This window comes from Zootoca vivipara, chromosome 15 (genome assembly GCF_965207765.1).
Source record: "Zootoca vivipara chromosome 15, rZooViv2.hap1.1, whole genome shotgun sequence".
NCBI classification, from domain to species: domain Eukaryota; kingdom Metazoa; phylum Chordata; class Lepidosauria; order Squamata; family Lacertidae; genus Zootoca; species Zootoca vivipara.
Genome location: NC_142598.1, coordinates 34,805,875 through 34,833,424, shown reverse-complemented (window position 1 = coordinate 34,833,424; position 27,550 = coordinate 34,805,875). Strand labels below are relative to the sequence as shown.

General features: G+C 44.5%; 2 protein-coding genes across 3 annotated transcripts in view; one reads left to right on the top strand and one right to left on the bottom strand.

The window, feature by feature from the left end:
• RIC1 (RIC1 partner of RAB6A GEF complex) overlaps window positions 1-27,550 on the top strand; it is a 50,839-nt gene that overhangs the window by 17,164 nt on the left and 6,125 nt on the right. The window contains exons 4-19 of one of the 2 annotated variants that reach the window (XM_060268849.2): window positions 3,942-4,049; window positions 5,123-5,265; window positions 5,467-5,600; window positions 12,734-12,822; window positions 16,175-16,263; window positions 17,282-17,426; window positions 18,202-18,250; window positions 19,063-19,206; window positions 19,506-19,709; window positions 20,219-20,257; window positions 20,472-20,582; window positions 21,768-21,857; window positions 22,360-22,520; window positions 23,937-24,075; window positions 25,405-25,521; window positions 26,285-27,013. In XM_060268849.2, coding sequence (XP_060124832.1) covers window positions 3,942-4,049; window positions 5,123-5,265; window positions 5,467-5,600; window positions 12,734-12,822; window positions 16,175-16,263; window positions 17,282-17,426; window positions 18,202-18,250; window positions 19,063-19,206; window positions 19,506-19,709; window positions 20,219-20,257; window positions 20,472-20,582; window positions 21,768-21,857; window positions 22,360-22,520; window positions 23,937-24,075; window positions 25,405-25,521; window positions 26,285-27,013 — 2,491 coding nt within the window. Of the gene's footprint in view, window positions 1-3,941; window positions 4,050-5,122; window positions 5,266-5,466; window positions 5,601-12,730; window positions 12,823-16,174; window positions 16,264-17,281; window positions 17,427-18,201; window positions 18,251-19,062; window positions 19,207-19,505; window positions 19,710-20,218; window positions 20,258-20,471; window positions 20,583-21,767; window positions 21,858-22,359; window positions 22,521-23,936; window positions 24,076-25,404; window positions 25,522-26,284; window positions 27,014-27,550 lie in introns of both variants that reach the window. The other variant, XM_035140482.3, reaches the window with a different exon arrangement.
• Window positions 24,721-27,550, bottom strand: part of ERMP1 (endoplasmic reticulum metallopeptidase 1) — a 53,696-nt gene continuing 50,866 nt past the window's right edge. Inside the window, exon 16 of the mRNA XM_060268853.2 lies at window positions 24,721-24,857. The gene's annotated coding sequence lies outside the window, so the exon portion shown is untranslated. The remainder of the gene's footprint in view (window positions 24,858-27,550) is intronic.

Below are 27,550 nucleotides of genomic sequence, written 5' to 3'. Positions count from 1 at the left end.
ATCATCCAACCCTCCTCGTATAGGGGTATCCCCTTAAGGGATCCGGCGGTCGTGGATCCCGTCCTACGCCCTGCGGGTGGCTAGGGCCATGGCACGACCCCGGTGGCACCAGGGGGAGCTTTCAGTTGTATTTGCATCAACAGGCTCCGCCCTTGGGGTGTTAACCTGATATGACCCCCCGCCGAGCGGGGTGGAGTCACGCTTGCTAGGGAGTCCAATGCCTAAGCCAATACCTCTCACTTGCTTTAACCAATAAAGTTGTGGCCTTATTCTACCCATTAACGTTAATACCACGTGTCACTGTGCCTTCATTTCTTGCGGGGGGCGGGTCCTCGAACCGCAATAGATTTTCAACCAGAGGGATATTGCTTGCTCCCAGACTTTTAATTCCACTCTGGGAAGTCCTGCCTCTTGCCTTAATACTGCATTAGGTGTGCTCTTTGGGGTACCGAATAGTGATCTTAAAAATTTTTATAGTACTGTTTCAAGGGTCTTAAGATTGGCAGAAGGTCCGATTTGAGAGCCAAACAGGAGCTGGGCTAAAGATTTTGCGTGAAAGACTTTTAGGGCCATAGGAAGGAAGCCGGTGCCTTTCCTTCTGAATTATCTAAGGATGGCATTTGCACTTCCTCCTGCTGAAGTAGCTGATGCGGTCAAGTGTGTTGACAATTTGGCATTGTAGGAGGTTATGCCTAAATATTGGAAGATCTTAGTTTGTTCTATGGCGTTTCCATTTATACTCTGATTGTCTTTCTTAAAGGAACAGTCGAAACGTACAATTTTAGTTTTGGCAAAATTAATTGTTAACAATTTGGTGTTGCATTGGTCACTAAACTTCCCTAAGGCACGTTTCAAACCAGCATTAGTTTGAGAGAGAAGAACAGCGTCATCCGCATACATTAGAACTGGTACTTTTCTACCACTAGAAAACTAGGGCGGGTGGGTATCAATTTCATGACAGCATGTGATCAGAGAATTAACATAGATGTTGAATAAAAAAGGAGCAAACATCCTTGTCTAATCCCTCTTTGAATTGGGATTCCTCTAGAAAGTCTGCCGTCCTGATGGGAGACCTAGTCCAACAATATCGGTTGCGGGGGGGCACTGGTTCTCCATTCCAGAAATATCCTCCTTAGCTTGATTATATTCCAGAGAACTCTGGGACCAGGGTAGCCTCAGATGTTGTGGACCAAAAATTAACTGTTCGCTCATCGCCTTTTGCAACTCAGAGCACCCCTTTTTAACCCAGTGGAGATTTCCTGTTGCAAGGTTTGCTAGGGAGAGGCAGGGCAAGGTCCCTGACTGAGGGAGCACAAAAGTTGAAAAGCGGTTATCATCTATTGAGCCTCTGAGACTCCCCAGGAGACCTTTTGATGTACTAAAGAGCGAATCTGACTCCCCTATGGTACTATTTGCATAAGCTGCAGAGCAGCCTTGGTCCTTCTGCCCCAGGCAGCTGATTTTTCAGATCACTCTTCCCCTCCAAAGCAGCTTGTGTTTAAGCCAGCAGTGCTTTGCTCCTCTGTTAAAGAGGCACATTTTCAGAGAGGGGTGGATTAGGCCTTATTTCAGAAGAGGAGAGCTGAAAGAAGATAAAGGGTGTGTATGGGAGTGTTTTTTAAGCAAACTGAGCTTTGCTTTGGGAGTTGGGGGTGAGAGAGGGAGGCTGGCAAATTTCAAGTTTACTTTTTTGTGGGCATTCCTTTGATTGATTGATTGATTGATTGATTATTACGGTTCTTGACCAGCACACATAAATATGCGATACATAAAAACAATAAAAGAAAACAAGAATATCTAAAAATAGACAATAAGCATAAGTTTTAACAATTGGTTAAAATAAAACTAATTAAAAGGAGTATTACTACTTAGGGAGGTAAACTGCAGCAGTTAATATCACTGGATCCTCTTTAGCTAGTCCTGAAGATGTTCTGAGGATATTTGGACACTGCTAATTAGATTGGACCGAATTTTTATGGCTCTAGCACAGAATTTGGCTACCTTCGCTGACACATTAGGGTTAGCGTCGGAAAGAAGCCACTCTATATAGAAATTATCCGAGCGTCCAGGTAGCTCTGCCAGTATGGTGTGGATAAGCTCGCCTTGCACCTCCTCATAGAAGCAGCATCGCAGAAGTATATGGCCAATAGATTCCACTTCTCCTGATCCGCACAGGCAGCATCTCTCACATCAAGGGATCCGTTTGTACTTCCCCTGGAGAACTGTTGAAGGCATTATGCGGTTACGGGCCAAAGTGAATGCTCTTCTATGAGAGGGTATTTCCAGGTGGAATAAATATCTGGCTGGGCGGGCCAAGTATCTCCTTTCCTCCTCAATTAGAAAGTGAGGTACTTTACTTAAATCCTTCTGTCTTTCTATATCTATAATCCTCTGTTTAATAAGGGTCTTTGCTGTATCAAGATCACGTGACATAAGGCTGGATGGATTGAGGCCTATACTCAGCATCTTATTCACTATGGTCTTGCTCCAGAGGGATTGATAGTTATCTTTCACTAGCAACAGAAGTAGGCCCTGAGGATTCATGTTAAGTTTCAGCCATAGATTACAAGCCTGCATCCACACTCTGGCCTCCACAGAGATCAGGCCTGTTTCTAATTGTATGGCCGCGTTTGACACACACGGGGGCATTTGTAAGGCCGCTCTAAGGAATTTGGACTGCACTCTTTCGGCTGTCATCAGATTAGGTGGCGGGATGTTAATACTGTCCCCCCTTTGTTCTAAGAAAGCTTAGAATAGCTGTAGAGGATTTGTGGGCTGCTGTTACTGACTGTATTAGGTGGGCTTTCTTTAGCCCTTTATCGTGAAAGACGACGCCTAGATATTTTAGGCAGTGGACCTGTTCGATTTTCTGGCCGCTTATGCTCCATGTATGGTTCTTAGGGCATTTGGCGAAAGACATTATTTTTGTCTTTTGATAATTGATAGTGAGATGGGCTTCTGTACAGTATTCCGCTAATGATCGCAGTGGGCATTCCTTTCTTATTTACATGAGACTCTGGAAGGCTGCTTTGGAGAGGTTTGAGACTTCCTCTCTTCCACCAACCCCCATTATTTTATTTATTTATTAAATATTTTCTTGATTTACAAAGATATACCAGTATGCAGTGTCTCTCGTAACATTTTTACAAATCGGTTTCATTTGTTGAGACATTGGGAAGAAAGAGGAAAAGAGGTAGATGGTGGGGGGAGAGATGGGGGGGTTGGGTGACGATGTTTATATTTTACTTAATATATGTGGGGTTTTTTGTTAGTATCGCTTGTGGAGGTTCTCTGCTGTTCGCTTGTGTTCCTTAGGCGGTGAGAGATGTTGGGGTTGGCCTAGGGTATGGTTGTCTTTGTTTTGTGTGTGAGTGGGGTGGGTGGGTGTTTTGGATCAGGTTAGCCATATTGATTTGTATGCTGTTGGTGGGTTTTTGTCATTGTCTTGTTGGGCTATGTATGTGATAAAAGGGAACCATACCGGGGTGAAGCCATCTTCTTCTATTTGTCCCCGTGTCAGTTTCAGCTTATTGGTTAATTTTTCTAGTAAGGCTGTTTCCCATACTATTTGGTACCATTGGTCTATGCTTAACCAACCCCCATTAGACCTAGAACTATATTTCTACATTCCTGATCATTGTACCCACAGGATCACAGAGCCTTCAGTTCTTGTACACAACAGAACTTAGTTTAGATTGCTGTGACAACTATCATTTTTGGCTGTTTTCTTTATTTGATTGTTTCTACATAGAGCAGTGATTCACTTTAGTGCAAATAGTCTCTATTTAAAGTATCCTACTTAAGATAGAGGGAGACTTTCAAAATCCCTAGGTCCTACCACCATGTTTCCCCCCTTAAATATGAAATTTACAGTATTGTAATGTGGCACACTTTGCTATAGTTTTTGATTTCCATGTTCTGGGTTTGCTTTTGTTTTAAAGAGGAAGCCCCCATATGAAAGGAACACCACACTATAAGGAAGAACAGTGTGCCCCATCATTAAATCTAGAGAAGAAGCAAGTGTTGGATTTGCAAGCATCTATAACCAGGTATGGCGAATCATCATTTGTGCATCAGCTTTCAGTGCCAGTGCAGATTGTGTGACAAAATTAAATAAGGAAATACTGATGTAACACTTGAGGCATTGAGATTATGGGACTGTGTGATGCTCTCAAAGAAAAACGGCCTAGTAGGAGAATCTTGTGGTGATATACATAAGATACATTATGAAATTGCACCAAACCATGCACAAGCAGGAACTAGCTGCTGCAAACCTTGGGCATACATGCACTCTCTTCCCCTCCCACTTTCAATTTTGGTTAACTACCGTCTGATCCAAGAACTGTTGTCAGCATTAACTGTTTAAAATAAGAAGCTCTCATTGAAGCTGGCTTGTTTCAAGTTCAGCATAAGTAATATTAACCACAGTTTGTCAGTCAGAGTAGGATAACAAACCACCCTAAAACCATACTCTTCTTGGCCATGTAGGGTGGGGTGGAGAACACATAAGTCAGGCTCACAGCCACTCATTCTTGCTCATGCACATCACACTAAACCATGGTTTTGCATGACAACTGAGGACAGCTATGGAATATTTTATTCTGCCATTAGATGAAGTTGGCTGTTGGATTATTACTGTACATTTTTCTATGATTTAGCAAGCCCTCTGTTTTCTGATATTTAGGCAAAAAGCCCATTCCCATGCTTTGGAAAAGTTGAGGGTACACTCTGCTCCTTTAGAAAGGAAAATTGGAATGAATTAAGAAATGACATGCTATCAGTTGGAGGAGACTGATAGCATTGTTCAAAGACTTGCTCTTAGATACATTCAATATTAAATCAGTAGTTAAAGGATATTTGTTGTGGGATCTTTTTAAAATAACACTTTAATAACTGTGCTCTTGAGGGGAAAATGTGCAGGGGAGAAGGTTTTTTTCAGATTTATTTGTGTAAATTCATCTGTGACGGTGGGTGATATTGCTGTATTAGTAGAAATATTTTCATTAGGAAACTGGATCAATGAAACAATGTATTAAGCCTTGAAAAGTACTTCTCTCTGTTGAGTAAATCGGCCTATTTCTTTCAACCTCAGTGTCTGGGGAATGATGTGTCTTTCTTGTAGCTTACAGTCCATGCTGGAGGATCTGATTGTTGCTACTATTGATGGTTTCCTGCATCTTATTCACTGGGATGGCATGATGAATGGAAGGAAAGCCATAAACCTCTGCACAGTCCCATTTTCGGTGGATCTGCATTCTTCTAGAGGTATTACTTCTCTGTCTGGGCGTAAATGGGAGGGAAACGCTTCACTAAAATGAAATCTACTTTAACCAGTCCTTGCAGCTGACGTGAACATTTTTTCATTTATGTAGCTGTGGATAGTACCACTTCTTGTACTGATGAAAGAAAGAAATAGTTTGCAGTATGAAAATGGCCTTTTTGATAATTGATCTTGTTCACTACCAGGTTCATATTTGGGATTTGAAGATGTGCACATCAAAGACATGGAATACTGTGCTACTCTTGATGGGTTTGCTGTTGTCTTTAATGACGGCAGAGTTGGTTTCATTACACCAATATCAAGTGGATTCACAGCAGAGGTATAATTTTCTAACATTTGATTAGTTACTTGTCAGCATTTTTCAGATTTAGCTAAATGTTTGCTGCCCTGCATTAGACTTTGTATTAATCAGCCACAGCTGAGAAATTATGAAACTTCATATGGTCGAAATGGTTTAGGGAATACTGTATGAGGGTGTTCCCCCCCCCCCGAACATGCCTTCAATGAAAATAATAGAGGAATCTTTGGGCAGAAAAAATATTTCATGTATGTCATTAAAATAAGTCTATAAAGTTCTTTCTGATGTACAGTTAAGAAGACTATAATCTTACTACAGTTAATTTCTAAAATTAATTCTGCATTATCTTCCTAAATTTGATTTATAGTCTTTCTCTCACATTTTGCGTTATGTGAACTGATTATTTTCAAATCCTTTGTACATACTGTCACAGTGGCCGGAGTGGACTACTTCAGAGTAACGACGCTACGCAGCTCTGCATTTTATTCTTTTATTGGTGCTGCGTATTTACGGTGCTTAAGTCATTGCTATTTACACGGAGTGATGTGGTCAGTCGGTTTCAGAACCTCCTAATGGCTTTTGGCGCGTCTTTCTCCAACACAAAAGCTTTGGCAGACCCATCCTCTTTCCCCTCCTCTTTCTGCGTAATTCCGGAGTTGGGGGGATGGGTCTCCCGCCCTTATTCGCCCCTTCCTGTCCCACCTGGGACCCTGGCTCCTCTACCTTGCCTGAGCCTCGGACACGACTTCCTGCTTCCCCACTGGAATCGGAACTCTCTCTGCTTCCCCCTGTGCTCGGCGATTGGCTTGAACTCAGGAGGGGAGGGACTTCGCGATATCCCCTGTCCCTCACATCCACCCCCCTCCCAAGCTCTCCTTCACCCCTCCCCAGGTCCCCCCCAGGTGTCGGTGACGACTGGAAGCCTAAGAACTCAGTGCTTTCCGAGCCCGTTGGTGTGAACACCTCCCCCCAGTCCTGCAAGCCCCCCCCTTCCGCCTGGGAGGACGGGAATCCCAAAAAGTCTGTGGCGTCAGAGCTGGTGGGGGTAAAAATGTTCTGCCAATCTGCTCCTTCCTCTGACTGGGTGGATCTCGGTGACACCCATACCTCATCCTCTGGTTCCTCAAACTCCGCTTCCCAGCGCCATGGTGAACTGCTCTCCCGTGCTTCCTCCCCCTCCCCCTCCCTTTCCATGTGCCAGGGCTTGGGTCTATGGGGAAAGAGGGCGTGAAATTCTTCTACCAGGAATTCCTCCTGTATCTGAGTGGCTGGGACCCATTCATTCTGGGACGGTGGAGCATCCTCCCATGCCATGAGGTACTCCAGTCCCCCCACCCCCCACCTTGAATCCAGGATGGCTGTGGCCTCATTGAGTTGCTCCCTGCCTTCCCTCTCCCCCCCTCCCTCAGGGGTTTGTTCGCTGTCTCGGAGCCTGCTGCTTTCCCTGTACGGCGACAGCAGCGATCTATGAAACACTGGGTGCACCCTCATGTCCTCTGGCAGTGCCAGCCTGTATGCCACCGGGTTGACCTGTTGCGTGACCGTGAAGGGGCCCAACCTTCTGGGCGCCAGCTTTTTGCATCGCCCTCTGATGGGAAGGCCCTCCGAGGACAACCAAACTTTGTCCCCCACCCTAATGACCTCCCCCGGTCGCCTGTGGCGATCTGCCCCCCTCTTGTACGCTTCCTTGGCTCTCTCCAAGTGTTCTCTGAGCTGCTGGTGCACCGTCTCCAGTTCCTCTGCCCAATCCTCAGCCTGTGGGCCCTCCTCCTCCTCCTCCCCCTCCCTCTCAGGGAAAGATCTGAGGTCACGCCCGTAATTGGCCTTAAAGGGCGACACCCCTGTGGAGACGTGCACCGCATTGTTGTAGGCAAATTCTGCCAGTGGCAGGCGATCCACCCAGTCCGTTTGCCTCTGGCTGACGTAACATCTCAGGTACTGCTGCAGAATGGCGTTGACCCTCTCCGCCTGTCCATTGGTCTGCGGGTGTCTAGCCGTCGACAAGCTGACCTCCACCTGCAGGAGGTTCATGAGCCGCCGCCAGAACCTGGAAACAAATTGGCGGCCACGATCCGAAATAACCCTTAAGGGTAATCCATGCAGTCTGAATACGTGATCCACAAACAGTTTGGCTGTCTCTTCTGCAGAGACCGCCCTGGCACACGGTATAAAATGGCACATTTTGGACATGAGGTCCACCACCACCAACACTGCGGTCTTGCCCCTGGAAGAAGGCAGATCTGTGATGAAGTCCATGGACACCACTTCCCACGGCCTGTGTGGCGTGGCTAAGGGCTCCAGCAATCCCGGTGGCGCTGCTCTGACCACCTTTGCCCGCTGGCAGGTGTCACAGCCCCTTACATAGTCTCGAACATCTTCCCGCACCCCTGGCCACCAGAAGTGTCTCATGACTAGGTGAGTGGTTTTGTCCCTCCCAAAATGACCCGCCGTTGGGTTGTCGTGCATCTGCTTGAGGACCGTACGTCTGAGCTGGGTGGTGGGCAGGTACAGTGCACCCTTGTAGAAAAGCAGCCCCCTGCGTTCTGCAAAGTCTTTTGCCTGCTCCCCCCCCCCCTCTCAGTTCTCTGAAGATGCGGTTGGCAAATTCATCCGCTGCCGTCAGTGCTGTGAGTTCTGCCTCGCTCACCACTGCTGCTCCGCAGGACCATGCTGACGGGGGGAAAATGTGCCTGGGTGCCGGTGGCGCCTCCTCCTCCATGTACTCTGGCTTGCGGGAGAGGGCATCCGCCCTGACATTCTGCTCTCCCGGGATGTAGTGTATGGAGAAGTTGAAGTTCGAGAAGAACTCTGCCCACCGTATCTGCCGCTGGTTGAGCACCCTGGCAGTTCTCCAGAACTCCAGGTTCTTGTGGTCTGTGCACACCTGGATGGGGTGCTTGGCGCCCACCAGGAAGTGTCTCCAGTGCTGGAACGCAGCGTGGATCGCAAGAAGTTCCCGATCAAACACTGTGTAGTTTCGCTCTGGCTGGGTCAACTTCCTGGAGAAGAAGGCACAGGGTCTCCACTCTCTGTTGGCGTCCAGTTGCAACAAAATGGCGCCCACAGCTTTATCAGAAGCATCTGTCTCCACGCGTAGGGGCGCGTCCTGAACCACGTGGAACAGGTTCTGGTCTGAGGCGAACACCCTCTTGAGGCTTTCGAACGCTGCTTGCGCCTCTGGTGTCCACCTGAACTTCTGCTTGCCTCTCAGGCAGTCAGTGATGGGAGCCGTAACGCGAGAGAAGTTCTTGATGAATTTCCTGTAGAAGTTGGCGAAGCCTAGTAGGCGTTGGGCATCTTTGCGCGTCCTGGGGCTGTGCCAGTCCAGGATGGCCTGCACCTTGTCCTTGTCCATCGCCAGCCCCTTGTCTGACAGCTTGTAGCCCAGGAAGTCCACCTCCTTGGTGTGAAACTTGCACTTCTCTAGCTTCACATACAGGTGGTTCTCCTTCAGGCGCTGCAACACCTCCCTGACGTCTTTCACATGCTGCACTGGGTCATTGGAGTAAATAAGGATGTCATCCAGGAAGACCAAGCATTTCCTGAAGAGGAGGGACCCCAGGACGTGGTGCATGAAGGCCTGGAAGCATGCTGAGCCCCCTTGCAACCCGAAGGGCATCACCAGATATTCAAAAGAGCCCAGAGGCGTGAACATCGTGGTTTTCCATTCATCGCCTTCCCGGATCCTGATCAAGTTGTACGCCCCCCTCAGGTCTAGCTTGGTGAAAATCTTGCCCCTGCGTGCCGCTGTCAGGAGATCATCCACTCTGGGCATGGGGAAAGCCACTGGCTCTGTCACTGAATTCAGCCGTCTAAAATCCACCACCAGACGGCGCTGTTGCGTGTCTTTCTTGTCGACCCAGAAGACCGGGCTGCCCCCTGCTGCCTTGCTTTCTCTGATGAACCCCCGCTTGAGGTTCTTGTCGATGAAAGCGCGCAGATCCTCCAGTTCCTGGTCTGACATGGCGTACAGCTTGGCTGGGGGTATAGTTGCCCCTGGCACCAGGTTGATCTGGCAGTCAAAAGGCCTGTGTGGGGGTAGGTGGTTGGACTCCGCTTCGCTGAAGACCTCCTGCAGGTCCCAGTACGGCTTGGGTATCGCCTCACCCCCTTTGACGTGCATGGTGGCCACCGTGGCTATCGGAGGCCCCTCCCCTGGTTGGTGCTGCATGCAATTTTCCAGGCAAAAGTCCGATCCAAAAGTGATGCATCTCTGGTGCCAACTTATGGAGGGGTCATGGCGCGCCAGCCAGCTCATGCCCAAGACGATGGGGGGGTCTGAGATGGTTGTGACGTTGAATGCCAGTGTCTCTGAGTGCCTTCCCACCGTCATTCTCATGGGGGGGGTTTGATGAGTGATGGCCCCTCCCAGCAGTTCTCTGCCGTCAATGGTTGCCACGTGCAGGGGAAAATCCAGCTGCAGAAGCTGGATCTGGTGCTCTTCTGCAAAGTTTCTCGAGAAGAAGTTGGCTGAGGCACCACTGTCAATTAGGGCGAGGACCGTCAGGGGATAGCCATTTGGGAGCGTGAGCGTCACTTCTAGAACCACTCCTGCTCTGGGAGGGGTGGGCTGGCTCTGCTCCTCTCTGTGCGGGTGGGTGGGTTGGGGCTGTTGTCTGCTGACTGTGCCTGGCTGCTGCCCCTTGTCTCCTGCAGCCAGGCTTTCCCGTTTCCCTGCTGTGGTGCTGCGTCAGTGGGGGAGGGCACAACCGTTCCCGCCTTTCCTTGCCACTCCCTGCGATGTGGGCAGTCTCTGACGAGATGCTGGGGGGAGTTGCAGAGAAAGCAATTCCCACCCCTTCCCTCCTTGCGTCTTGGCGCCGCTGGGGTTTGAAAAGCCCGCGCGCGCGCGCTATCAATCTGCATGGGTTCCTGGTCCTGACTGGCCCCAGGCGTGGCTTGAAAGGGTTGTTGGGGGAGTGGCTTCTCCTGCGACCGTGGGAACCAAGCCCGCTTTGCGCGCGTTGCTTGCTTGTCGCTCCACCGGGATTCCTGTCTCACCCCCACCGCCAGAGCCGCTTTGCTCAGCTGATCCATATTACTGGGCTTTGGACCTCTCGAGAGCTCATCCTTCACCTCCTCATGCAACCCCAAGTAGAACGCCGCGTGCATTGGGGGTGACTCTAGTTCCCACCCCAATCTGTGCACCAGCATGGTGAATTTCGCCCAATACGCGCGAACTGTCATATTTCCTTGGCGTAAATTATGAAGTTCCTCCTTAGTCTGGTCCATATGACTATCGGACGAATACATCGTTTTCAAACCTTCTAGAAATAGTTTGACATTCTTCATGCAAGGATTCTTTGTTGCAATTAACGGTCTTAGCCACTCCCTGGCTGCCCCGGTAAGGTGCTCCACAATAAACGCTACCCTGTACTCATCATCAGGGAACTCATCGTGGTGCAGCTCAAGAGCATACACAATCTCAGTCTCAAAGCCCTGATATTCCTTCGGGTCTCCATTGAACTTGCTTACTAGCGTCCCGGCTCTCCTTCCTGGCAGCACTTGGACTTGGGGTGCCCCTCCCGCCTTGTTTTTCTCTGCATCCAGCTTGTTTTGGAGGTCTACCGCCACCGCCCTTAATTCCTGCTCTCTTTCCTGTAGCGCTCTCACCTGTTCCGCAAGTTGTAGCCGGTCGTCCTGGACCTTCTTAGTCTCTTCTTTAGCTGCCTTCAATTCCCCCTGCGCCTGCAGCGACAGCTGCTGCAGTTCTTGCTGGGCTTGCTCCGCGATCTGCCGCCATCTCTCCGCCTCTGACACGCTCATCCCGGCAACTCCAAAGTAGCCCAAAAAGGATTAGGAGGTTGCTGCCACAGTGGCCGGAGTGGACTACTTCAGAGTAACGACGCTACGCAGCTCTGCATTTTATTCTTTTATTGGTGCTGCGTATTTACAGTGCTTAAGTCATTGCTATTTACATGGAGTGATGTGGTCAGTCGGTTTCAGAACCTCCTAATGGCTTTTGGCGCGTCTTTCTCCAACACAAAAGCTTTGGCAGACCCATCCTCTTTCCCCTCCTCTTTCTGCGTAATTCCGGAGTTGGGGGGATGGGTCTCCCGCCCTTATTCGCCCCTTCCTGTCCCACCTGGGACCCTGGCTCCTCTACCTTGCCTGAGCCTCGGACACGACTTCCTGCTTCCCCACTGGAATCGGAACTCTCTCTGCTTCCCCCTGTGCTCGGCGATTGGCTTGAACTCAGGAGGGGAGGGACTTCGCGATATCCCCTGTCCCTCACACATACTATCCTTTTAAAGTAAAGCAACATGCCTGTTCGCAACATATGGATTCAGTGGTCGTGTATTGAATTAAACCGCCCTTTTACTGGTTACTTTAATTTGTTATTTGTTATGTTCCTTTTTACTTATAGCTTTTCTAAATCTTGCAGAATGGCTATAGGGTTCATATTATCAGTGATGCCTGGCTGCATTTTGAAATCCAAATATGGAAACTATTTCAGCTGCTGACTTTTTATGCTAAATAATTCAGTCTAGATATCTTTTGAAAGAGCTGCACTGTCCAATGGCATCTGGAGGGCCATGGGTTTCCTATCTCCATTAGGTGCTGAATCCCCAGTGATTTGAATGCTCTTTGTCACTTAATTTTCAAGTGTACAATATGCATAGCTTCAAAATGTAGCACATTGTGAGTGATTTCACATGACCGACTTGTTAAGCCAAGACATTTGCAGCCTTCAGATATCAGCCCACAACTGCTTTGCTCGTCCCTCCGTGCAGTTGGTGAAACTAGCTTGGAAGCCACAGTTTCCCATTACGTGTAACCGTTTAATTTCACTGCACACAGGTGGTGTAGTGACAGTAAAGGTTTATTATTAAGTGTAAACCAGGAAACTAGGTTTCCTAACAGGAAACTAAGGTTAATGGCCTCCAAGCCTTGATCTGAAAGCTGTAGTTTAAAGTGGTTTATGTAGAAGATATTAACCATAGTTTCAAGTTCAGACAAAGCAGGATGCTATGGTTAAGTGTACCTTTCTAGCTGGTTTGCTTGCTCACACAAATAAAGGAGCAAGGCAGTAGGAATTGGGGCCGCATATAGGTACAGAGTATTGTGTACATATATGATTGCACAAACATGGCCTGTGGTCAACACTGAGCACGTTTATGGGATAAAATCCTTTGTAATGTTTCTTGCAGCAGCTCCATGGCGTTTGGGCGCAAGATGTTTTGGATGGAACCTGTGTGGCTGTAAATAACAAATACAGGTTGATGGCATTCGGATGCACAAAGTAAGTTGCATGTCTTCGTGTGGAATCTGAAAGGAATGAACTTGGTATCTCCTGTAGCATATCTACCCTTAAATAAAGCTGTACCTACAGTTTCTGAATCCCTGGTTAGGAGGTGTTCTAGAAAATGTTGTACTGTTCTTTAAAGAAAAGTACAAAACATGTTACATCTTGGGGAAACTATATCTTGAGACACATTCATGAAATGAAGCACTTAGGAAATTACAGGCCATATTGGAGAAATTCTGAGCTTTCTGTTTGCTATAGGCAACCTTGCCACCATAAGTAAATGCTTAACATTCTTTGCATAGTTCAGAATGTCTATAAATATGTAAAAATATCAGATCTGGAAAATATTTCCCTTTTTAGTGCTGGCAATAGCTTCCTGTTTTCACTTGTTCACTTAGTAGAGTACCCTGCTTTGTCCAAAATTTCTTTTCTTTTCTTTCCCTCCCTCCCTCCCTCCTTCCTTCCCTCCCTCCCTCCTTCCTTCCCTCCCTCCCTCCCTCCTTCCTTCCTTCCTTCCTTCCTTCCTTCCTTCCTTCCTTCCTTCCTTCCTTCCTTCCTTCCTTCCTTCCTTCCTTCCTTCCTTCCTTCCTTTTGAGGACTTTTCAAGTAAATGATTGTTTTGTCAGGAATATGCCTGTGCAATCCACATTATCCTCCCTCACCCCTAATGTTGCTTCAGAATTGATTGATGCTGTACATTTCTGGAGCAGGCAGACTTTTTTTTATTTCCCCAGTTTGATTATTGGAACATTCAACTGAGGGATATCATATGCTACTTTCCACTAACTTTGGAAGCTAAGGAACAGGTGGTTGCTGGAAATTCTTAGCCCTAATTTTTAATAGTACTGTTTAGTTTGACATCCTAAAACTTGAGTGTCTTGGATAGAATGTTGGTTATTTGAAATACATACGTGAAACAGTCCTGCTTTAGAAAGCTGAGATGGTAACTCTTAGCTTGGATATGTAAAAGTTACATTCTTTAATTGATGTCTAAAACCCTAACAGAGCTTGTTGATTTTTTTTTTGTTTCCAGGATGTGTACAGTCTAGCTGTACCTGTTATATAAGGGGTTTTTTTGTGTCACAGTTCAGTTTTGGGGATGGAACTGGATAGTGAACTTTAAACAACAATGTTGCTGTGTGTGTTTAAATGTAGGTTCAAAGCTATCTTTCCTTAAAATAGTTAAAGTATTACACTACCTAACATACTAACCCTAAGTTAATACACACAGAGGAGTATGCTCACACACATACATATCAAGGATCCGGGCTACAGATCTTATAACAGACAAAAAATAGGAAAAAGGTAAGGCCTGCAGAGATGTGTTGCATTTATTGGATTTCTGCTGTTTAAGTCATCTTGGAATTGTAAACCATTTCCCAATTGGAATTGGTTTTCTCAGTTCTGCTGGATCTTCTCCTTTATTGGCTTCTCCACACTGTATTGCCTTCTCTGAGTTGGTGAGGGAACCGTTTTTATGGCTGCAACAAAAACTCTTTCCCATTGAATCTGCAATGCTAGGTGGCTTGTTAAAACTTAATTATTCTCTGCCAAGATCCAGGTTTGAATTGTTTCTGTAGTGTTCTCTACACAAACACACAGACACACAAATACCATAGGTCCAAAGTTTGTAGCAAAGTCCAGGTTGTGGACATACAGATATTGCCAGCTTGCTAATCTGCTAGGCTAAACATGCTTCTTTTTTTTGCTTCTTCGCTCTCCTGTGAACAAAAACCTATTTACACACGAACACACACACTTCTGTTCTGATTACTATGCAGCCAAATAAGGCACATCCAGGTTGATACATTCTGCCCTGCAAAGCTCACAACCTAAGTTTCAAAACCATATGGGTTAAACACAACTTTACTTAATTTTTAAAAAGGGTAGAATAGAATGCAGAGTTATGAGACATGTTTTAAAAGCATTGTGAGTATAGCATAAGCATAAACATCTCTTTAAAAGGTAAAGGACCCCTGACCGTTAGGTCCAGTCGCGGACGACTTTGGGGTTGCGGTGCTCACCTCATTTTATTGGCTGAGGGAGCTGGCGTACAGTTTCCCAGTCGTGGCCAACATGACTAAGCCGCTTTTGGCGAATCAGAGCAGCGCACGGAAATGCCGTTTACCTTCCCGCCAGAGCGGGAACTTGCACTTTGATGTGCTTTTGAACTGGCTAGGTTGGCAGGAGCAGGAACTGAGCAATGGGAGCTCACCCTGTTGCGGGGATTCGAACTGCTGACCTTCCGATCGGCAAGCTCTAGGCTCTGTGGTTTAGACCATGGCGCCACCCGCGTCCCTTAAAGATCTCTTAACAAACATTAAAAAATTGTCCAGTAGCGCCTTAGAGACCAACTAAGTTTGTTCTGGGTATAAGCTTTCGTGTGCATGCACTCGTCTTCAGATATTGCCAGCTTGCTAATCTGCTAGGCTAAACCTTTTTCTTCTTCTTCATATCTGAAGAAGTGTGCATGCACACGAAAGCTTATACCCAGAACAAACTTAGTTGGTCTCTAAGGCGCTACTGGACAATTTTTTAATTTATTTCGACTGTGTCAGACCAACATGGCTACCTACCTGAAATTAGTTTACCAGGTTGTCAAATACACAAGTTGGACCTAGTGCTTTTGCTTATTAGTGTTACCAACCTCTTGAACCCGTGTTTTAAAGATACAAGATGCTCCGCAGTTGTGACACTAGCACTTCTTTTTGTAGCTTGGGAGGGGATTATATAGAGATACTACTGAAGGCGATGGAAATGGCAAAGCAGTGTGAGAAATGCTTAGTGAATGAGCTGGTAACAACAGGCAGACATAAACACTTCCCTGAAAAATAAACAGGATTTTGGAATGCGAAGGTCGACTATTGTTACACGGGGTTTCACTTGATTTATAAATATTGAGAAACCCAAAATAAATATACTTAGTACACAGCCTTAAAATATCTTTCATTGCCTCTAGACCTGATTAGTGGAGCAAAACTGCATAGTAATTCTCTCCTCCTAATCTATTCACCAACTCCGTCTTGAGAGGCCATGGAGGTTCTCAAGGCTTTTCTTTTCCATTGAGCTTTTGAGTTAACTGTTTTATAGAATTGTTTTGTTTAATTCTGGCTCTTGGGGTGTATCAGTTTTAAAGTGCTACTGCTTTCTTTTGTATTTGCTTATTGCAGTTTAGTCACAGAGTTCAACTGAGTTGACTCCCAAACATAGTTTACAGTCTGTTTATAGTCTAATGCTGCGCACAAACTAACACAATGGATTTATTTTAAAATACTTACTTTCCTGGAAAATGTATTTTCCATTGAAAATACAGATTTCTAAATACTGAAAAACTGCTCTTTTCCAGTGGTTCAGTGCAAGTTTATACAATTGATCATTCTACGGGGGCCATGCAGCTGTCTCATAAACTCGAGTTAACACCAAAACAATATCCTGGTAAGTCTGATCGTTACAAGATGGATACGGAATGTTAAACTTTTTTGTTTTTGTTTTTTAATATAGCCCAGTGTTGGCCAAACGTGGCCCTCCAGTTGTTTTGGGACTACAACTCCCATCATCCCTAGCTAACGGGACCAGGGGTCAGGGATGATGGGAATTGTAGTCCCCAAACAGCTGGAGGACCAAGTTTGGCTATCCCTGATATAGCCCATTCTGATTCAATGTAGCAAGTCAGTCATTTGGCAAATGATGGCAAGTGGCAATAAGTGCTTTCCTAAAGGCAGCACTATATTTAAGTATGGGTTACCAGTAATTTTTAACCCATGCTTAACTTTAACTATGCTTTCTATATTCCAATCACTTCTGAATTACTCCTTGTTAAAAATCTACTTTGCTGTTGAAAACCAGTGGAACATTGGTCTTTGCCTTAAAATATTGACACTTACAATCTTGCCATAGAATTCTATAGAATCTCCCAGTTCTAGATTAGTAGATTAGTAGTTCTGCTTCTGACCTCATTTCCTTCTACTATTTATACAGCATAGGCACATATAGAATTTGTGTTTTGGTATTTAAAATACGCACGGTGCAGCTACCTAGCGCCAGTCTGTTTAGATCAAGTGTGTCATGTAAAGTTGAAAGTCTCATTTCGCTGTCTCTTGTGCCTGGGCGACAGCTGTAAATTTCTGGTTGCAAGATTGGCTTACTAACGTGAAAGGAATTGTGGCAGGGATCCAAAAAGCTAAGAGCCTGTGCGTATCCTGTAAGAACGGGAATATGAAAGGCATGCATCTGCCACTCATCTTCTGAGTCCTCATACTGTTAGGGATTGTGAGGAAGATGGAGCTCTCTACCGGTATATGTAGCTGCACCTGATTTGACTGGATTGTGCCTTTTGAGTATCAATAATTTACAATAAATAGTGTTCTCCTTTAAAATGGTTAAAGAGCAAGTGCATAGTTTTTTCATGAGTTTTTTTTTTTTTTACATTGTGGATTTTTCTGCTTTTCAATAGACATTTGGAACAAAACCGGAGCTGTTAAACTGATCAGATGGTCTCCCGATAGTTGTGTTGTTATGGTGACTTGGGAATGTGGAGGCCTCTCCTTATGGAGTGTATTTGGTGCCCAGCTGATCTGTACTCTAGGAGGAGACTTTGCGTAAGTATCTTTTAAATAATGTTGTAACTGAGGAAGCTTAGCAAAATGGCCCGACGCATCTCCCGTTCAGCATTTTATTTATTGTGCATTGTTCTATATTTTGTGCAACACTTCCATGACCGCAGTAGTGTTGTTTCTAGTCGTGCAACAAACCATTTAAAATAGTTTTTTGAATAGACCGGTAAAATGCTCATTATACTATGTTGGGCTGCATTTGCTTTTATCAGAACAATCAGACACTTAAAAATATTATTAACGTTTTGGAATCAGACTTTGTCTCAGGCCACAAAAGCTTATTATTTCTAAATCACACTACATTTCCCATAGATTCTTTTCCTACATCTCATGTGTCTATCCCTTCTGCCACCCCTCATCTCACTTAATTTGTCAATTTGTAACCTCATCAGCTCCTCCTTTTTGACTGATTGGAGCTTCTGAAAATGATCAGGTGTTTCCCACCTATATATCAGAGAAAACATTTGTCATTTGCTAAGGATCACTAGAATTGGGAGAGGGAAATTTTTGATATTCTGAAAATAGAATAGGAGGTATGTACTTTCCCAAAGACAGGAGTGCCTGGCATGCTCTGGTCCATGGGGTCACGAAGAGTCGGACACGACTAAACGACTGAACAACAACAACTTTCCCAAAGACAGGGCCTTTCCTTCTGTTTAATATATCTGGGTACAGGAAAAAAAATCCCTTCTTGTTAACATGCATGCCGTATAAACACTTTAAAAAGCCTCATTTGAATCTGTTTTGTTTTTATTCTAAGTAATCGGTCTGATGGTACCAAAAAAGACCCTCTGAAGATCAGCTCTATGGTAAGCACTGTTTGAGCATATACTGTATCTGTGTCACATGCATGTGGCATGGTCAAATTTCATTTCAAGCACATCCCCTATAAACCTACCTAGATTTAACCCATTGTATTTGACTAGCACTTTTTCTTGCTGTTTCAGTTTAGCAGTTTTCAGGATTATTTTTGCCACCCAGTTTAATCAAGGAATTGCATTCAAGTCCATTGAGGCTTGCCCAAAATTATTTCTGTCTGGGTGAATCTTTCAGCTGTTTTCCCACTTGGCACCACCTTGCATTTCCTCTAGCAAAAGTAGCAGCGAACATGGTCATATAGTTTCTAGTGCAGGCATAGGCAAACTCCAGCCCTCCAGATGTTTGGGACTACAATTCCCATCATCCCTAGCTAACAGGACCAGTGGTCAGGGATGGTGGGAATTGTAGTCCCAAACATCTGGAGGCCTGGAGTTTGCCTATGCCTGTCCCAGTGTGTGATCATGATGGGCAAGGCAAGTGCTACATATATGGTTGGCGGGCTAACTTTTGTGCAGTAGTCTCATCTGCCATTTCTGCTGCCATGACGAAAGCTTGTATGTGTCACATCTAGGCCATTGGAGGGGTCGGGAGGAGACCAGACAGTGACAAATGGGAAAGCGTAAGGACCAGCAGAAGAAAGGGATCGTGGAGAAGGAGGAGGGAGGCAACAAGCCCATATTTTTGGACAGCCTTAAAATAGACCCCTGGGTTATTGCATAGAAATTGCTACAAAATGTTTCCCCCTCCATTATTTTATTCCAGCAGTTTTAAACAATTGATCGTTTTCATTTCTCTCTTTCAGAGTTGGGGAGCAGAAGGCTATCATCTATGGGTGATTGATGCAAATAGCTCTGGGATGGAGAGAGAGGGCAAAAATGAATCCCAGGATTTTGGTATCTTACAGTTTCAGTTCATCAAGAGTGCACTCACAGTTAACCCTTGCATAGTAAGTATGCATAAATCTTCTTGTTAATGTATTATACTTCTAAGTAACTTTTCGTGCATTTTTGGCCAAGTTTATTCTCGTTTCGATTACAGAACAAAAGTTTTCCTTAATACTACTACTATCCCCTCATAATACTACTATGCAAGAGGCACTCTCCAACTAAAGCCTTTCAAAAATGAAAGTGATTCCATTTTAAAACAATTTTCTTTAGTAACTTAATCCATTTTCATTGAAATTTTATTGATTTCTCTTACTGTTCATTGTTTGCTAACTTAAAGTATTTATTCCTATATTTATAGAGCAACCAGGAGCAGGTCCTCCTTCAGGGAGAAGATCGCTTGTACTTGAACTGTGGCGATGCAATACAAGCTCAGAATCCTAGAAATTCTGCAACACACTCTGAACATAAAGCTGTCAGAGAAAGAGGCCATTTTTCAGATGGGAGCTTAGATTCTCAGGGTTTAAGCACTTTATTAGGGCATAGACATTGGCATGTTGTACAGGTAAGGTGCCTTGTTGGCGTTGTTACTGTTTTCTTCGTCTCGTCATTTATTTATTATATGCTTGTTGCAGTGCAGTAGGAGAGGATCAGGTGAAAACTAATGACTTTCCAAGATGAAAACATGAGCTGCTTAGCTGTGTTGGAATTTGAGCCTGAGTCTTGTATATCAAAATCCAACGTCCTATCCAGTGGTATCTATTGTTCTTTCAGAACAAAGAATCCTGTCAATGATAAGTCTTACTTGCACAGTACCTTCCTAATTAAAAATGATTTTATGGCATCGGTAGAAAAATAAACTACTTATCTTGTACGTATAAATTGTCTTGCCTTGCTCTTGAATTGTACCGCCATGTGGCCATTGTTTCCAAAGCAAATTGGAAATAAGTTTTGCATTTGAGCCATGTAGGATTTTACAAAGTGAAAACTGGGAATACCTGAAAGAAAAGCATGCTAAATGGTAGCAATTTTTTATTATGATTGTTAATTCTTTTTCCTTCTTCTCTTTTTAAGATACACAATACTTACTTAGAAATCAATTGGCCTATAAGGGTGAGTTGTTTTAAAATATTTATTTTGCAACTTTGGATTATATATAAATGCAAAGATTAAATTTTAAAGGGATGATATAGCATGAGGAACTTTATGGTACATTGGCTGTCATTACAGAGGTGGGGGTAAAGAAGGCAAGTAGTGAACCAGTGTATCACTGTTCCTATTAAGGCTCTAACAAAGTTTTATTTCTTTCCTTCTTTCCTGTGAACAGTTTTCAGCTATTGATAAGATGGGGCAGAATGTAGCTGTAGTTGGGAAGTTTGGTTTTGCACATTATTCTTTGCTTTCCAAAAAATGGAAACTGTTTGGAAACATTACCCAGGTGAGTAGTGTTTTATATATATATGTGAAGGAATGAAGAAATGTGACTGTTAGAAAAATGCTTTCCTAAATTGCCTGTTGCAATGGTGGTGGTGTTTTTATCTAGCAAAGAGGGGAGCTGTCAGCATTCTCGCTGACAGAATAGATTGCGCAGTTTTAGACTTCTCGCTAATAATATGTGATGCAAAAAGAAGATGCGGGCAGTTGATAGGGCCAAAATGTCTTGCAACTTGCTCTTGCTGTAACCTTAAATCAGCAGACAGTTCTGATGGAGTTCAGTTTGGAAGAGAGATCCAGAGATGACCAAGGAAGGCAAAGGGTGATCACCTCTCCACTGAGGGCCAAAGCAAATGTGCACATGTTTACCAAAACCAGTCTTGTCTCTTTTGTCTATAAAGCAGGGATATAGAGGTTTAACTTTGCATACTAAGTGGAGTGCATAGGAAAAGCAGAAGTAAAACTCTCTCCCCCCCCCCCCCCGCCGCCGCCTTGCTTGCAATATTCTTCTGCTTTAAGCTGCTCCTCCCCAGCCCAGTTTTGATACCAGAAATGAGCTGGCAGGAATAAAACTGCTGAGAGCAGCAGGATGCAATCACAAAAGGAGGGGGAGGTGTTTGCTCCCTGTTTTTCTGCGTTCTGTTAATTCCGCACCAGGACTTTCAAGCCAGATGAACACACCTGGTTTGACTCTTAACCAGGCAGCACATCACACATTCCACATACTGTGGATGGAGTGGAATGCTGCCTGGTCATTGGTAGAGTTCATACTATGTACGCTAAAGGCCTCAGGTTCAACCTGCAGCATCTGCACTCAGAAGGATCTTATATCTGTTGATGCGAAAGAGACCCTGGAGAGCTGCTGCCTGTCAGAGTAAACAACACTAGGCCAAATGGACAAAAAGTCTGATTAAGCACAAGACATTTTATTCTGTACATGTTGCTACTACTCTTTTTTTTTATGTGAGCCATGTCCACACTGAACAACAGCAGTATGTAGGATGCTGAAACAGTAAAGTGCTTGGCTGAGCCTTTGTGAACCTGATTTTTATTGCTTCATAGTTTACAAATTATGTTCCTGTTGCAATGATAAAGTTTACAAATGTATTTAGTATTTATGGATAAACTGGGGGAATGAAAGTTGTTGTTTTTAAAAAACGTTTAATGCTTGCTTTTTTTTAACTTTAAGGAACAAAACATGACTGTGACTGGTGGCTTAGCCTGGTGGAATGATTTTGTTGTTATTGCATGTTATAACTTAAGTGACCGCCAAGAAGAGGTAAGCAATGGGGTTTTTTAATTGACAATTTGCTAGTTGTTGTGCTCAATGCTACTGTCAGGGAAGGATGGTTTCATTACATCTACCAGTAGAATTCACCTAAGCTCTGAAAACTAAATCCTGAAAATAACATTATTTTTTACTTCTCTATAGAAACATTTCTGTTTAACTTCATGGTTCTCAAGTTTGTACTGAAAGTTTGTACTCGTGAGTTACCTGTGCCATGTGCCCCTTACCTGGCCTGCCCCACCACTAATAGTAGAAGAATGGCGGTGGGGATAAGTAATGGGTGCTTAGGGGGACATTTGCAGTCACACACACCCTGAAATGCCAATTCATAATAACGAGGCCATGGATTCTGTTGATGAACCTGTAGAGCAACAGCAGACTGCTTAACAAATTTCTCTTGCGGGTGGGTCTTGAGTATTCGTAAATTCATGTTCTATTTAGACTCATTATCATACAATTCATAATAGTGGGGTGCTTTTTTTCTATTTTTCAGCTAAGGGTGTATTTGCGAACAGCCAATCTGGACAACGCTTTTGCCCATATCACCAAAGTGCAGGCAGAGACATTATTACTCAGTGTCTTTCGGGACATAGTAATTTTGTTTAGAGCAGACTGTTCTATTTGCCTTTATAGTATTAAAAGAAAACCTAATGGGTAAGTATATTATGAAAACAGTTATTTATAACTCCCCCCCCCCCATTGTTGCTTTTAGTTTGTGTGTAAGAGAAGGAGAGGAGTGGGCGGGTTAAAATTTAGTACCCTTCCTGGAACATCTTGAAAAGCAGGCAGCTTTTTACAAGCTCAGATGTATACTGTAGTTAGCACTGAGACAAAGAATATTTGTGTCTGTTTCTGTCGTAATGCCCCATTCACCTGTGCGACTCCCTCGAGGACCAGATCCCGGGGAAGCAAACTTTAAACGTGACGTCTCATTTCCCCTTAGCATTAGCACCAAGAAAATTCACATGCTGAGCTAAAATTTTGGGTAGTTGCGAAGTTTATAGCCTATTGTGGAGTTGTGGTTAGAGTGATAATTAAGCCACGAGGCTCATTGGGGTGACCTTGAGCCAATTTTTTTTGCTGCTTGAATAATACCCAGGGTGGAATTCACGGCCTGCTCACACAATGGGGTTTCTTGCCTACTCCTCTCATGAAATCTGTCCTGGGGTTTTTCTGAAACCTCCAGAGCAGATTTAGGGGGTGTTAGCAGGGGGAAAGTCCAGTAGATCTCATTCCATGCACACAACTGCTTAGTTGAATCCTGCCCGTAGGGAACAGCTACCTAAAATATTTATAGCATTGTTAATTTTAGGAGCCTTTTTTGTTATCTGTAGATCAGGGGTGGCCAACTCCCAAGAGACTGCGATCTACTCGCAGAGTTAAAAACTGGCAGTGATCTACCCCCTTTTTTTGGTTAAAGTTGTTGAGCTTTTTTTTAAGGAAGGAAAGCCCTGTTTTTTGGGGATCCGGGTAAAAGTTGTTGGTTGTTGAGCTTTTTTAGGGGAACAAAGCTTGTTGAACTTCTTTGGGGTGAGCCAGCAGTCTACCAGTGATATACCACAGACATCCAGTCTACCTGTTGGACACGCCTGCTGTAGATTAACAAAGGGATGAATTAAGATATTGGAGGATCTCTACAACAGGGATAGGGAACCTCAGGCCTGGAGGCCAAATGTGGCTTTCGGGACTCTTTCCCCCAGATCCCACACACCTATCCCCAGCCTGCAACCCTCATTGACCCTGCTCCATGCCCTACGGAAGTGCCTTTGCCTAGTTGGAACATGTCCTTGAACTGTAATAATCCCTCTTACCTGGATGAAGGGGGAGCAAACACATAAACCTCAGACTTTTGCACAGGTGGGATGTCTCCGACTGTGCAGAGGTAGTCTCTGGCCTCACCCACTGTTGCTTCCAGGTCCATCCACCACAAGCAACGTGGCTCTTGGAAGGTTGCCCCTGGTGGAAGGTGGCCCTCTGTTCCCTACCCTGATCTTTAAGTTCAACTGATGGCAAAAATTATTATTCTGTACGGTTAGGAGCGTTGTCACCATTTTTGCCTTTGCCTTTCAGTCCCAATCCTACTACCAGTATTCAGGTTCTTCAGGAGGTTTCTATGTCACGATATATCCCTCACCCTTTCCTTGTTGTGTCTGTTACTTTAACATCCGTGAGAACAGAGACCGGCATCAGCTTGAAAATGCCACAGCAGGTATGTACAGGACTGCAGAGAAAATATACACTAATCCTGCTGTGTAAACTGTGACAGGTTGAAAGGCTGTTTCATCAGAGAGACAACTCTTAGTACGATGCTTAAGACACTGTTTGAAACTAAACAAACTCTCCAGAGAGGTGCTTGAATTTTATTTATTACAGCATGTGGTTTCATGACCTTTAAGCAAAGTTTCAGCACCTACCTAGTTAAAGCCTACCACTCACTAAATCTGCCAAGGGGTATTTAAGTGCTGTAGGTAGGGAAATGGCTTGATCTGGGGGGTGAAGTGCAACCACTTCTGGGTAGAATCCGACACAGCCCTCCCTGAAGGCTATGTTAGCAGTTTGGGAGTTCTTCTGGACTCAGCTCTGCTTATGGAAGCATGAGTGGTGATGGCAGCCAGGAGTGTGTTGCCAGCTCAGGTTGGTACACTAGTTGTGTACCTGCATAGCAAAAGGCAGGTACCAGTTACATCCATGAGACCTAAGCAGAGCTGCTTTTGGAGATAACTTGGAATCTTGCTTGTTATAGCTGGATTATCAGAGCTTATTACACTGTTTCTGTACCAGTTTCACTGCTTACCCAGTGAATTCCTGGGCCCAGTTTGAATGGCTGCTTTTAATCTTTAAAACATTGAACCGTTAGGGAGGCACGGCGTGTGTTCAGCGCTTCCCAAATGCCAAGTGCTGGGCTAGAAAACCTGCTTTGACGTGGAATTTGGCTGTGCAGTCGAGTTCCCCACAGAATCAAAGGCCAGTTAGGAAGTCGCCAATAGCCATCTGAAAAGAGAGAAAAACAAACCTTGTTTCTTCCGATTTGGGGAGCTAATGTTTGGCCCCTTCAATTAGACTAGAATAGCAATGGCAGAGCCCCTTGCACTGCACTTCTCCAGCTGGCTTTTGGCACTTGGGGGGCACTTGCGCAAGGAACTTTGACAGGTGGGCAGAACCCATTTGATGGTGTTGCACTTGATGGTGTAACGTCAGAGTAGCCCATGGGGTGGGAACAAATAAGGACCTGGCCCACTGGGCCAAAAAGGTCCCCCCCCCACAAAACCACGGGAAGAGATTGTCAGAGGGCCTAACAGGGATAGGTATCACCCAGGGGCTGATGACACCCAGCTCTGTTTTCACTTTTCATCTAATCCAGGTGAGCCAGTGAGGTCCTTCATGTCTGTGATCAGTGGGGGACTGGATGAGGATGAATAAACAAGTCTACATTAAGATGCTTTTATTATTATTGTGGCTTTAACCCATTCACATTTCAGGATAAAAGCGATAGATTCTGTAGAGGTGAAGGAAGTAATAGAGCTTTATCTTTCTTAAGGCCTGTGAAGCAGAGAGCATCATGTTAAACTTAGCAGGACAGTTAATTATGGTGCAAAGGGATCGATCTGGTCCACAGATAAGAGAGAAGGAGAGTAATCCCAACCAAAGGAAACTTGTGAGTTAACCTACAAGAATATCTTTCTCTAAAACAGTATAAAGAATATGCATTGTGAATGTGTAGTATGGTAGTAGTTTATAACACAGCATGAACCGTCTAGTTAAACCACCTGTCTCTCTGTGAATGGATAGCTCCAACTTCTGTATGTACTTGATTTCCAAACCATCTTTAAAAATTGCTTTGTGCGCAAATTCTCACTGTAAACTGTTTCATTTTTTTTTAATAGCACATGCCTGCCTACCACAGCTACTTAGGGAGACTGACTCTGATTAATGTATACACAGTCACACATTCCTTTGTCGCAAAACATAAATAATTGTGTGAAACACACTGGTCTCTTCGCCAATGGAGGAAAGAAGGGGACTAAAATGAGACTGTGGAATTCCTAGCAAATTAGACATTAGTTTTGTAGTACTTTACCAAACTGTGTTTTCACCTCTGTATGTTTATAGCCATGTTACGTTACTATTGAAGATTAACAAGGTGAATAATAGAGAATGCTACCTTTCCAAGTTAGAACTGTGCTGTTGCTTGCTTTTTAAAAATAAAATAATACCATTAAGGGGTAACAAGAGAAATGTGAAAACTGTTTAGTTGAGGAGAGATCTGGGTGAACTAGTAATCTAACATTTGCAACATATTCATTATGAGATAGAAAATGAGGATGGGAAAGGAATGGCTCACAGCAGACTTTTAGAATAAACTTGTATGAAAAGGTAAAAGAAAGTAGTTTTTAAAGGAATTGTGCTTTTGTTTTTAGCTGCCATTTTGTGCTCCAGTTGTTCTTGCCCAGTCTGTTGAAAATGTTTGGACTACATGCCGTTCTAACAAACAGAAACGACACTTACTGGAGGCTCTGTGGCTCAGCTGCGGTGGCTCAGGTATGAAAGTCTGGCTTCCTTTGTTTCCCAGGGACCACCGCAAACCGCATTCCTTTCTTTCAAGACGGATCATGTTGCCTTTCCATATTAACATATACCCCTTGGCCGTCCTGTTTGAAGATGCCTTGGTTCTTGGTGCTGTCAATGACACTGTGCTCTATGACTGTTTGTACACTCACAGCAGCGCCGCAGAACATTTAGAGGTTCTCTTCCCTTTCTGTATTGTCGAGAGAACATCTCAGATCTACCTCCATCACATTTTACGCCAGCTTTTGGTGAGGAACCTGGGCGAACAAGCCTTGCTTCTGGCTCACTCCTGCGCCTCGTTACCGTACTTTCCTCACGTGCTCGAACTGATGCTGCACGAAGTGCTGGAAGAAGAAGCTACCTCGCGGGATCCCATTCCCGACCCTCTGCTTCCCACTGTGGCTAAATTCATCACAGAGTTCCCCCTCTTCCTGCAGACAGTTGTTCATTGTGCTAGGAAGACAGAATATGCCCTGTGGAATTATCTCTTTGCTGCTGTTGGGAACCCGAAAGACTTGTTTGAAGAGTGTTTGATGGCCCAGGACTTAGACACGGCTGCTTCTTACCTTATTATTCTACAGGTAACTGCATTCACTCGTTTTATTCCAAAGGGAGTTGCTGCGAGCATGCTGCACAAAAGCGATGGGCCATTTTATTTATTGTTGTTGTATGCGTTATATCCATCTAAGTTCTATTCAGAGTACAGACCCATTGCAATGAATGGAAGTAAGTCATGCCCACTTCAGAGGGTCTAATCACGAGTAGGACTAGAGTTGAATTCTACAGAACCAACTGAAACAAAAATTTCTGAGGTGGGAGGGGGAGGATTGTGACACGAGTGGTATTTTTTTTAAGGGAACAAACATGATTAATGACTCCCATGCATTCTTCAACTATGCAAGTTCCCATGTGGAGCTATTGAACCTTACAGTAGTTGCCTCCAGGCCATCCTACTGACTCTTCTGTGATAGGCCTGGGAGTGTTTAAATGGTGCTGTGGTGGTTTAGATTCCCTGGTAATAATTTTTATTAGTTTTCAATTACAATCCAGTAATAGCCTCATTATAACAATACCAATTTATAATTCCATTACTAATACCAATCATTCAAATACTGAAT